The following is a 13,512-nucleotide window of genomic DNA, read 5'->3' on the forward strand; positions in this document are numbered from 1 at the left end:
GAGCAGGCACGGGCCGTACCGGACTGGGGACACACACCACTGGCTTGGTGCGAGGAACAGGAACGGGCCGGGCCGGACTGGGCACACGCACCACTAGCTTGGTGCGAGACGCAGGCACGAGGTGTACCGGACTGGGAGCTGACGTTAGAGATCTCCGACTGTACCAGTCTTTCACTCTCCATGCCCAGTCCTCCTCCCGTGAGGACTCCTCCCTGAGCCCCCACGAGTGCAGTGGTCGGGGTTCTTCTCCATCTATCCCCGACCACACTTTTAGCCCCCCAAATTTTTTTTATTGGGGCTGTCTCTCGGGCTTCCTCCTCAGCCGGCACCTTCTGTGTTGCCGTTGCTCCTCTCTAAACCGGGCCTCCACTGTCTCCTCCCAAGGACGGCGATCCATCCCAGCCTGAATCTCCTCCCATGTCCAGGATCTCCTTCCATGTCCAGGATGTCTGCTCCTGGGCACGCTGCTTGGTCCATTTTTGGTGGGATCTTCTGTCACGCTCGTTGAAGAACGGGTCAGACCAAGGCGCAGCGTGAAATGCAAACATGTTTATTACAAAGATAAACACATAAACAAAAACAACAAACCAACGTAACATGAAGTCCTCAGGCTAAACACAACACAACACAACACAACACAACACAACACAACACAACACAACACAACACAACACAACACAACACAACACAACACAACACAACACAACACAACACAAGCCTCTACACGGAACAAGATCCCACAACTAATGAGTGCAACCAGGCTACTTAAGTATGATCCCCAATCAGAGACAACGAGCGACAGCTGCTTCTGATTGGGAATCACACCCGGCCAAACATAGAAATACAATAACTAGAATGTGAACATAGAAATAATGACATAGATCTCCACACCCTGACTCAACATACTAGAGTCCCATAAGTCAGGGCGTGACAAAAACATGTCTTCAACCCCATGCATACATACTTACTCTACTTAACCTGAATTTGGGAGGGACAGAGCAACACAGTTTAGCATCCCCTCATTGTAGGCAGTTGCCTCTTTGCTTTGAGACGAGATAACTCAATCAATACCCTTTTTTCATTCACTTCAAAAGAGAGAAAGTTTAGTTTCCCATTAAGTCAAAAACTCATTTATTTGCACGATTTAACCAAATCAATGTTTGGATCATACATGGCAAGAATGTGTGTCCTACAATAGCCTGCCTAGTTCTTGAGTAGTTATGTTCAAATTTGGTCCAGAACACACAGCTACCGTTTTTTCAACATTGTCATCCTCTGGTCCTCTATTTTATTAAGGTCTCTTAAGGTCAAGTCCCCTGAGATATGCTTCTGTTAATTAGAAATTTCTCGCACATCCCATTGATATCAATGTTTGATTAAGTGGGAGTTTGATTCAGCCCATAACCACTCAGTTTGATTATTTAATATTCACCAAAGTCTAATTAAAAACTCATATTTCGGGAATGAAAACTGAAGAGGGGTTGAAAAGGCTACCCAGTTATTCTTATTTTTTCTGAGAGTCACAGTGTATCACACTTACATGACAAATGCAATGTATCTTGACTTAAAGAATTGCAATAAACCAAACTTAACTCAGGCTGACTTCATCACCGTGATTATTTGATTAGTTAATTCTGTATCAAGCTCAAAAAGAGAGACTCAGGGGCTATTCTTATTGACAAACATTTAAGGAGAGGCAGCACGACGAGATTTCAATTGACATAATATGTACATACACTTTTCAATTGACATTACATTCTTGCCTTACCTTTCGTTGTGGCTGGCAATGTGACATTCTTGCTCTGCAGCTCCAAATTTACTGTAAAAATCAGTATCACAGTAGCCAGTAAGCTTGAAAAATAAAAATACAACTTTTCCACTAAAACATACACACATTAAATGTAGCTTGCAAGACAATAACAAGGCTAGCTAGCTATGCTAGCTATGCTAGCTAGTAACGTTAGCATATCAAACATGAAAGTTTACCCCCCTCATAGAAAGTTTACCCCTCTCGAGACGTGAGAAATACGTAAGTTTACGTTACAGTAATGTCTCTCGAGAATCGATACCCCTCGAGAATCTCTCAAAGTTCTCCTTAATTCTGGTCAATGAAAATAAACCCTTAGAGAGAGCAAGCAAACCTACGTGATCCAAACTGTGTTTCTCGGCTTCCTGAACTAGTTACTCAATGAGTAATCTTCCATGTTCAGCAGGAATCCCCAATAAGTGCCTTTGAATTTTTTATTCTGTGCTGTAAGTCATTAACCATGAATGCAACAGTAATTGCTTCATAACGATGAGGACTTTTTGCCATTAAAGATTTGTGGTAATTTTGTGGGATTATTACGATTTTCATCTTTAGAGTCAGGAGATAAAATGCTGATTTCAATTTCATTAGTTGGTGTATTCTTTCAAAAGCAATTACCATTAAGCAACTGCACAGGGCCACAGGCCTTTGCTATAGACAATATTTTACTCAGCACCTACAGAGATATAGTGTATAAAGTTGACCATAGAAGTGTTTTCACTTTAGTGTTAGGATTGGATTCTTGGGGAAAAAAATGAAAGATTATATGGTATGTGACACTTTGAGTCCATGTTCCTTCTCACAAAAGGGAACCATCAGCAGTGCCAATAACTCAGATAATAAAGTGCATAACAACTATTTTCAAGTGTGAGTTAGGCATCTTTGGAGGCATTGTCATCAGGTACATTTCATTAAACTGACCACATTTGCTTTTTTTCTCTGCTCCTGTCATCCCCCCCGCCCCCCTCTCTCTCTCTCTCTCGCTCTCTCTCTCTCTCTCTCTCTCCTATTGTGTTTTCTTTCTCTCTTTCGCTCTACTCTGGTCATCCCTCTCTCTATCTCCTCTCATGTCCCCCCTCTCTTTCCACTCTTGTCATCCCTTGCAATCTATCTCTCTCTCGTCTCCCATCATCCCCTCTCCCTTTTCACTCTTATCTTCCACTCTTGTCATCCCTTTCTCTTCTTTCCTGTCATCCCTTTCTCTTTCTCTCTCCCTCTCTATCTCTCTCCTCTCCAGGCGTCATCCGGACGGCACTGCCCAACATGGACCGGGAGGTGAAGGACCAGTACGTGTTGGTCATCCAGGCCAAAGACATGGTGGGCCAGATGGGCGGCCTCTCCGGCACCACCTCTGTCACGGTCACTCTCACTGACGTCAACGACAACCCGCCACACTTCTCTCGTAGTAAGACTGAGTCCTATATGCTTTGTACGTCACTAAATCTGACAACATGCCCTCTATCTATTTCCCTCAGACAAAGCACTGAACCCCTCCATTCATTGTCATTGCAGTCTCACTGTAGTGGAGGTTGGACATACATCTCTACAATACCTCTCATTCACAATGACAGACGTGTAGCGGAGTTTTGAGTGAAAATGTAGGCTATACTTGATATTGCAGATTCATTAAATCACTGTACCCCTTTCAAGCGTATATGTAATTTTGCTGTTCGTCGGGGGGTTCACAGCCCCTTTCTGACTAATGGTCAAAGGCTTCAAATGCAGTTTGCCCTAGGAGGTATAAACCTTTCTCCCTCTCCCCTCACTCCACATCAGAGCAGATGGATTTCTGCAAACGTGGATACCAGGATCAATCAGGCTCCATTTTTTTTGTCATCAGCCTATTTCACGGCCCGCTAATGGGTTCCTGGCCAGGCCTTGGGATTCAAAGGCATGAGGTGCTTCTCATGATAATCTGTGGCCCCGGCAATTGCTTTACCGCTGATAGTCCCACAGACCGCCGCTGCCTAGGCTGTTACACTCACCGCTGGACTGCCATGAAGTCAAGTCAATTTGCTAGAACCCGGGGGGTGGGGTAGAGGAGAGACAGGTTCAAGTTTGCACAACAAGTCGTCAATGCCGTTTTAACCCAGCGCTGTTTTGCAGGGTGTGCTGGGTAGAAAGATGCTTTAGGACCAGGCTGGGTGTGAAGTCATCACCCCCACCACCGCCCCACCCCCCCACCCCCCGCCCCTCTGTATCCCCCTCACCCCCCACCCAAGGTCATGGGTCAGAATCAATAGAGTATTAAAGAGCACCACAGCTGATAGAGTCTAGAAGCACTAGCCCTTGGAGGAGAGGAGAGGAGGGAAGCGAAGGCTGGAGGCACAAAGACAGAGAGGAGGGGCGGTTACCAGGGGGTAAATTGGGGCGTACACAGTACGTAGGGAGGGGAAGAAAGGAATTTTTTGGGGTCTTCCACAGCGAATTAAAAAGCCATTACAAAGATTACACAGCGGCAAACAATGTCAAGCAGATTAGCATTTGGAGCGCAATGTTGGGAACCACTGGGGTGAGGAACACGGAAAGGTCTGGTAATGAGCTCCGTCATGGTGATTGGGGAGATTATGATTATGAATATGATTCCCTCCTTTTTTTCTTATGAGAGTGCTTTAAGTCAGGGAGTTGCAGACAAAGACACTGGGAACACAATGGAAGAGTTTGCGTCTAATAGAATCTTCCAGTGAACATTTCATCCCACCAAAGCATATTCCGCAGGGATCGGTGATTCTCCCATTCACTTTGGTCATGTAAAGTGGAGTGGTCAGAATATGTAATACATTTTCATATGAATACAGACAACTCCATTGTTATAAAAATGTTAAGGTTCAATAATTAAATATTTGCCCTATCCACCATAAATGTCTTGAATTGTAAAACTAGTCATTTATTATTATTTACAGTGGGGAAAAAAAGTATTTAGTCAGCCACCAATTGTGCAAGTTCTCCCACTTAAAAAGATGAGAGAGGCCTGTAATTTTCATCATAGGTACACGTCAACTATGACAGAAAAAATGAGAAAAGAAATTCCAGAAAATCACATTGTAGGATTTTTAATGAATTTATTTGCAAATTATGGTGGAAAATAAGTATTTGGTCACCTACAAACAAGCAAGATTTCTGGCTCTCAGAGACCTGTAACTTCTTCTTTAAGAGGCTCCTCTGTCCTCCACTCGTTACCTGTATTAATGGCACCTGTTTGAACTTGTTATCAGTATAAAAGACACCTGTTCACAACCTCAAACAGTCACACTCCAAACTTCACTATGGCCAAGACCAAAGAGCTGTCAAAGGACACCAGAAACAAAATTGTAGACCTGCACCAGGCTGGGAAGACTGAATCTGCAATAGGTAAGCAGCTTGGTTTGAAGAAATCAACTGTGGGAGCAATTATTAGGAAATGGAAGACATACAAGACCACTGATAATCTCCCTCGATCTGGGGCTCCACGCAAGATCTCACCCCGTGGGGTCAAAATGATCACAAGATGGGTGAGCAAAAATCCCAGAACCACACGAGGGGACCTAGGAATGACCTGCAGAGAGCTGGGACCAAAGTAACAAAGCGTACCATCAGTAACACACTACGCCGCCAGGGACTCAAATCCTGCCGTGCCAGACGTGTCCCCCTGCTTAAGCCAGTACATGTCCAGGCCCGTCTGAAGTTTGCTAGAGTGCATTTGGATGATCCAGAAGAGGATTGGGAGAATGTCATATGGTCAGATGAAACCAAAATAGAACTTTTTGGTAAAAACTCAACTCGTCGTGTTTGGAGGACAAAGAATGCTGAGTTGCATCCAAAGAACACCATACCTACTGTGAAGCATGGGGTTGGAAACATCATGCTTTGGGGCTGTTTTTCTGCAAAGGGACCAGGATGACTGATCCGTGTAATGGAAAGAATAAATGGGGCCATGTATCGTGAGATTTTGAGTGAAAACCTCATTCCATCAGCAAGGGCATTGAAGATGAAACGTGGCTGGGTCTTTCAGCATGACAATGATCCCAAACACACCGCCCGGGCAATGAAGGAGTGGCTTCATAAGAAGCATTTCAAGGTCCTGGAGTGGCCTAGCCAGTCTCCAGATCACAACCCTTTAGAAAATCTTTGGAGGGAGTTGAAAGTCTGTGTTGCCCAGCGACAGCCCCAAAACATCACTGCTCTAGAGGAGATCTGCATGGAGGAATGGGCCAAAATACCACCAACAGTGTGTGAAAACCTTGTGAAGACTTACAGAAAACGTTTGACCTGTGTCATTGCCAACAAAGGGTATATAACAAAGTATTGAGAAACTTTTGTTATTGACCAAATACTTATTTTCCACCATAATTTGCAAATAAATTCATAAAAATCCTACAATGTGATTTTCTGGAGAAAAAAAATCTCATTTTGTCTATCATAGTTGCCGTGTACCTATGATGAAAATTACAGGCCTCTCTCATCTTTTTAAGTGGGAGAACTTGCACAATTGGTGGCTGACTAAATACTTTTTCCCCCACTGTATGTCACTATTATAAAAAAACTCATCCTGGACCATTAGTTTGCAGTGTGACGAGTCATTGTGAGAGAGGGATCTCAAAGGCAGCAGTAGTGCACCATAAATCTGAGCTGCTAAGGAGTAAGGAAACCACCTCATCTCTAACTACTACTTGTCTCACCTCCAGAGAACTATCAGTACATGGTGCTGGAGTCCTTGCCCGTGGCGTCCGTGGTGGCCAGGGTCAAGGCTCTGGACAATGACATAGGCCCCAATGCAGAGATGGAGTATAGGATCATGGAGGACGGACCTGGGGTGTTCAACATCACTACAGACGAGGACACGCAAGAGGGCGTCATCATCCTTCAAAAGGTACACATGCTGTATCCTTATATGCATGTATCCTTTTAGGCTGTGGCCCCAAGCCAGCTTTGTCACAGGGTCCAATCTGATATTCTGTTTGTTTTTGCCGTCACCAGTCATAGACGAGTGCCACAGAGTGGAAAGTCACACAGACAATAAACACAGACAATACATGTGTCACATCAATGGCTACAACTGTGCGCCCAATAAGCCAAACAGATGACAACATATCTTCTAAACACTCTTATTTAGAAATGTATTTCACCGTGATGTGTTGTGTGCCTTTTCTCACAATCAATAGTTTGCTTTCACACTGCACAGTAAGTCAATATAAATATGTCTGGATGAAAGATGTATTTGTGAGAGAGAGTCTGATTATGTGCAAGGTTGCATAGGGTCGTTGGACTCTAGCGCCTACATTTCTTCAATCTACTGGTGTAGCACAAGGCCATGTTGCCATGAGCGATACACATAGAAATATCTTTATGGCTTTGCCCTCACCATTTACAGCAAATGTGGCCAGTGCAGTGTGCTTAGAATCCAGCCAATTAGGACGGGCTCCACCTTGACTGGAAGGTTACTGTCGATTTCTGGGCTCCGACCTATACAACTTTCAAGTGACGTTTTATTTTAACGAAATGTGAAATAGCTATATACAGAACCAGTCAAAAGTTTGGACACACCTACTCATTCAAGGGTTCTTCTTTATTTTTACTATTTTCTACATTGTAGAATAATAGTGAAGACATCAAAACAATGAAATAACACATATGGAATCATGTAGTAACCAAAAAAGTGTTTAAAAAAAATGCATATATATTTGAGATTCTTCAAACAGCCACCCTTTGCCTTGATGACAGCTTTGCTGAATTAGTAGGTGTGTCCAAATGTTTGACTAGTAGTGTATATATTATTTTTGTCTCTTTACTTGGTTTGTCTCAGCCATTAGACTTTGAGACCAGGAACAGCTTTAACCTGCGAATCGAAGCCACCAATCGGAATATCGACCCAGCGTTCGTGCACCTGGGTTCATTCAGCGACACGACGTCGGTCAAGGTTACGGTGGAGGACGTGAACGAGCCGCCCGTATTCTCCACACAACTTAGCAAGATGGTGGTCTCCGAGGATGCCAGAGTGGGCACCTCCATCGGGAGGGTCTCCGCTCACGACCCTGACTCCTCTAACAGTGCCATCAGGTAGAACTCAGCTCTCCAGATATTATATGCCATTACATGCAATCCCTCTGTTGTCCCAGCCATTTTCTTAAAATAACTTTGCCCCATTCAACAGAGTCGCGAATTCAAGCCATATAACCCATTTCTTTCAACATGTTGCCACACCGTAAGGTTGACATGAGGTCCAAACACCTTTAGAGCAGTACTGTACACATTCTAGTGCCTCAATAGCACCTCACTGACAGAGTTCTAAACTCCCTCTGTGACTGTGTGACATGCACTAAAGCCAGATGGTGTGCGTTCGAGGGACTGCAACATTTGTAAATGTGAAATGCCATCTAAAATGAGCGAAGGGCATTCCCCCAGGAGGGTCAACAGTCTGTACCAGCTCCATTGCATTTATAACACAACACAACCACTCAGAAAGGCAATCTGCCCCATGTCACTCATGAGACTCCCTCTCATTACGCATTAATTGAAAATAAAAATGTTGTGTGGTAGTATTCATGCTTGGGGTGTTAGAATTGTTAGTAATCTTAATCAGAAAATCTAATTACACCGCCATTGTGGGTGTAAATTGCCTCTTTTTGCTGCTGTGGAGGCTTTCAGCGTCTGCAATAATATGGCCCTACCTCTGTTGAAATTAGAATTATTGTGGAACTAATGCAGCCACAAGAGTCAAATTACATTTAATAATACCCTTTGGATATAGGCTAATTGAAGTTGTCATTTTGTCCAGAAATATAAGCTGCTGTATAGAAATTGATAGTGTTTGTTCTGTGTTCAGCATTAATGTATTGCTGTCCAATTTCACATTTCTATCTTAAAAACTTTGATTGAGAGCAGTTCTCGTCAAAATTTAAAAGTTGCAGAAACCTCTCATTCATAGTTCAACATCATGATAGTTTAATCATGCATTAAAAATGGATAAGAAAACAACATAATTGCACTTGTTGACACAGCTCAGTAATGTTCTATGCCAATGGACTGAATCCAGAAGCACTCTTAAATTGTTCATTTGGCACGTTTTGAAGGTAGAAAGTTATGTCTGTCTGTCTGTCTGTCTGTCTCCAGGTACTCCATAGACAGAAACACAGACCTGGAGCGTTTCTTCAACGTGGATGCTCTGAGTGGTGTCATAAGCACAGCCAAACCCCTGGATCGAGAGGTCAACTCTGTCCACAACCTCACCATCCTTGCCATGGAAAGCCGTAAGTACATGTGCGCATACACACACACGTCTGCCACATCAACGCCTTCCACATCTACGCCTCAAAGTGTGACTAGTTTGTTTTATGAAGGCCCTGCATAAAGTATCGTTGTCCCTTCTATCTTGTCATGTAGCCAACCCTCCCCCATATTCAACGCCCCGCAATGCCACTGCGTCGGCATGGCTACATTAACGTGACGAGGCGGGGCTGTCAGGCGAATCTTAATTCTGACGTAAGGCGGGCGCTGCGACCTCCGGGTCTCTTTGAGTCGTGGTGTGTGTGAGGGGCAAGCTGCTAACTAAGGGCAGGCGCAGGTGAATTATGCTAATGTGACTTGGGGGGAGGAGAGGGGAGAAAGGAGAGGTGCCGGGGTGCCTTTGACTCATCCTTCCATGGCTTTAAGGACAAAGAGGCTCTCGCATTCCTCCCCTTACGTGTCTTTTTGTAAAGCAAAACTTTTTGTGGAAGGTACTACGCAGAGCACAGACCCCATCGCACACTCAATGTTGTCAAAAATGTTGAGTTTCCTTGTAGGCCTATTTGGCGGGGAAACGGTGAAGCCAGCTCTATAGCCTATTGCCTGTTTCTGTTAATTAGTATTTTATTAAAGAATGTGAAACAATGTTGTTTCTGTTTGCTGCTTTTCATTAAATCATGCATAGCTGTTCTTTATATGGCCTTAAAAAAAAAAAAAACATATGGCCAGAATATTATCTATAGGCTATTGCATACCGAATTTTTATAAGTTATGAAAATAGAACATTTCATGCAGGAAAAATCAATCTGGTAAAAAAAAAATCACATGACTATAGAAACTAAAACATTGTGATTTTAGAGACACAAAGTAACAGCCTATGATTAAAGGGTTAGGCTATACTGGGCTCTCACCATCATCACCATCATTATTCACATCATTCCTATTCAATCAAGTCACAATTATCAGATTTGGTATTGACATCAGTGAGCAGGCTTTCCGAGTGAGGAGACACATGGGTAAGCCTGCCAACGGAAAACATCTGAAAACAAAAATTATTATGAAATTTGGACCACAAAAATCCAATGTTCATATAAAATGTCTGCCTTTCCCCCTACTTTTTAACAGTCAATAAGTCCATTTAATATAGAACAACATCACAAAATATTTTAGTCTCAATATGATGCAGAAAATGTTGGTTATTTCAAAAGAACAGAATACAATATTTTTAGTTGACTGTTTAGGCTATTATACTAAAGATTTATCCAAGGTTCAACTATAAAGGCAAGGGCATTTTTTAAAACTATTTTGATACTTATCTCATGTCTTGATAATATGAATGAGATTCATATTTAAATCAGTATTTGTCAATTTCTCCCATAGTTCCTATTTTCAATAAAAAAAATTGACATACAGTATATGCATGACAGATTCACAAGACTATAACATTTAAATCATGCATAGGTGTTCTTTATACGGCCTTAAATACATTTAAACTCAGCATAAAGAAACGTCCCTTTTTCAGGACCCTGTCTTTCAATGATAATTTGTAAAAATCCAAATAACTTCACAGATCTTCATTGTAAAGGGTTTAAACACTGTTTCCCATGCTTGTTCAATGAACCATAAACAATTAATGAACATGCACCTGTGGAACAGTCGTTAAGACACTAACGGCTTACAGACGGTAGGCAATTAAGGTCACAGTTATGAAAACTTAGGACACTAAAGAGGCCTTTCTACTGAAAAACACCAAAAGAAAGATGCCGAGGGTCCCTGCTCATTTGCGTGAACGTGCCTTAGTCATGCTGCAAGGAGGCATGAGGACTGCAGATGTGGCCAGGGCAATAAATTGCAATGTCCGTCACAGGGAGACAGGACGGACAGCTGATTGTCCTCGCAGTGGCAGACCACATGTAACAACACCTGCCCAGGATCGGTACATCCGAACATCACACCTGCGGGACAGGTACAGGATGGCAACAACAACTGACCGAGTTACACCAGGAACGCACAATCCCTCCATCAGTGCTCAGGCTGTCCGCAATAGGCTGAGAGAGGCTGGACTGAGGGCTTGTAGGCCTGTTGTAAGACAGGTCCTCACCAGACATCACCGGCAACAACGTCGTCTATGGGCACAAACCCACTGTCGTTGGACCAGACAGGACTGGCAAAAAGTGCTCTTCACTGACGAGTCGTGGTTTTGTCGAAGGAATGAGCGTTACACCGAGGCCTGTACTCTGGAGCGGGATTGATTTGGAGGTGGAGGGTCCGTCATGGTCTGGGGCGGTGTGTTACAGCATCATCGGACTGAGTTTGTTGTCATGGCAGGCAATCTTAATGCTGTGCGTTACAGGGAAGACATCCTCCTCCCTCATGTGGTACCCTTCCTGCAGGCTCATTCTGACATGACCCTCCAGCATGACAATGCCACCAGCCATACTGCTCGTTCTGTGCGTGATTTCCTGCAAGACAGGAATGTCAGTGTTCTGCCATGGCCAGCGAAGAGCCCGGATCTCAATCCCATTGAGCACGTCTGGGACCTGTTGGATCGGAGGGTGAGGGATAGGGCCATTCCCCCAAAAAATGCCTTGGTGGAAGAGTGGGGTAACATCTCACAGCAAGAACTGGCAAATCTGGTGCAGTCCATGAGGAGATGCACTGCAGTACTTAATGCAGCTGGTGGCCACATCATATACTGACTTTAACTTTTGATTTTGACCCCCCCTTTGTTTAGGGACACATTATTCAATTTATGTTAGTCACATGTCTGTGGAACTTGTTCAGTTCATGTCTCAGTTGTTGAATCTTGTTATGTTCATACAAATATTTACAGATGTTTTGTTTGCTGAAAATAAACGCAATTGACAGTTTCTTTTTTTGCTGAGTTTAAATCATTTTCACCTCTCATTGCTCCCGTTGTTCCCATTTTCAATAAAAAAATATGCATGAGAGATTCACAAGACTATAACATTGAAATGTTGTAAAGTTCTGCCTTACCCTGGCTGGTGAGGACACTCATGTGAAGACATTGAATAAAATGAATTACAACCATTTGAAAAATCAGCTCATGGGTTCAAGTTCAATGTCTACTTTCACAAATAAATGCTTATTATATTAATAGGTAAACACTGCCATTAATACAAGGAACGAAAAGTGTTTTATGTCACACGATTTTGGACAAGTAAAATGTTATTAGAATGTATAAAAATAAACTAGAGTCGATGTCCACACCCTGCTGAAAAATAATTAGCATAATAATAGAAAAAAACATACAAATATGTCAGTTTAAGCTAGCGATATCATTTGTTTTGCATTGGAGATGCGTCTCAATCCACCACATCTGCCGATGTCGCACATCCACATCTGCAGTGAAAAGTGACAGAGCTAGAGCGGTGTTTGTCAGACCATGTGACATCCCGAAAATCTGTCTTCTCACAAAATAGCGTGGCAAAACAATTCACTTTTTGTCCTGAATACAAAGTGATATGTTTGGGGCAAATCCAATACAACACAGTGCAAAGTACCATTCAAGCATAGTGGTGGCTGCATCATGTTATGGGTATGCTTGTATTCGTTAAGGACTGGGGAGTTTTTCAGGATAAAAAATAAACGGAATGAAGCTAAGCACAGCCAAAATCCTAGAGGAAAACCTGGTTCAGTCTGCTTTCCACCAGACAGTGGGATATTAATTCACCTTTCAGCAAGAAAATAGCCTAAAACACAAGGCCAAATCTACAATGGAGTTGCTTACCAAGAAGACAGTGAAGAACAAGCTAAACACCTTCTCTGCCCCCTTTGAGGAAAACACAGTGCTGCCGACGCGGGCCACCGCCTCTCATGAGGACTGTGAGCTCTCGTTCTCAGTGGCCGAAGTGAGTAAGACATTTAAGCGTGTTAACCCTCGCAAGCGTGTCAACCCTCAGAGCATGTGCAGACCAGCTGCCTGGAGTGTTTATAGACATATTCAGTCTCTCCCTATCCCAGTCTGCTTCAAGATGTCCACAATTGTGCCTGGACCCAAGAAAGCGAAAGTAACCACTAAATGACTATTGCCCTGTATCACTCACTTCTGTCATCAAGAAGTGGTTTGAGAGGCTTGTTAAGGATCAATCACCTCCACCTTACCTGACACACTAGATCCACTACAATTTGCATACCACCCCAACAGATCCACAGATGACGCAATTGCCATCGCACCGCACACTGCCCTATCTCATCTGGACAAGAGGAACACCTATGTAAGAATGCTGTTCATCGACTACAGCTCAGCCACGCAGTCGTGGGTGAACACAGAGTACAGGAGGGGAGTAAGCACACACCCCTGAAGGGCCTTCGTGTTGATGGTCAATTTGGCAGATGTGTTGTTACCTACCCTCCCCACCTGTGTTGAACGCTGAGCTGTATTCAATTAACACTATTCTCACATAAATGTTCCTCTTTTCCAGGGGAGAAAGGGCAGTATGGAGTGCAATAGAGATTGCGCCATCTGTGGGTCTGTTGGG

At 43.4% G+C, this 13,512-nt stretch overlaps 1 protein-coding gene across 1 annotated transcript in view; it reads left to right on the forward strand.

Moving 5' to 3' along the window:
- The window catches only part of LOC121569930 (cadherin-7-like), a 143,339-nt gene that overhangs the window by 87,158 nt on the left and 42,669 nt on the right, over window positions 1–13,512 (forward strand). Inside the window, exons 5-8 of the mRNA XM_041881275.1 lie at window positions 3,045–3,212; window positions 6,472–6,656; window positions 7,590–7,843; window positions 8,897–9,033. Of these exons, the coding sequence (XP_041737209.1) occupies window positions 3,045–3,212; window positions 6,472–6,656; window positions 7,590–7,843; window positions 8,897–9,033 (744 nt within the window). The remainder of the gene's footprint in view (window positions 1–3,044; window positions 3,213–6,471; window positions 6,657–7,589; window positions 7,844–8,896; window positions 9,034–13,512) is intronic.

This window comes from Coregonus clupeaformis, chromosome 7, assembly GCF_020615455.1.
Source record: "Coregonus clupeaformis isolate EN_2021a chromosome 7, ASM2061545v1, whole genome shotgun sequence".
Taxonomy (NCBI): domain Eukaryota; kingdom Metazoa; phylum Chordata; class Actinopteri; order Salmoniformes; family Salmonidae; genus Coregonus; species Coregonus clupeaformis.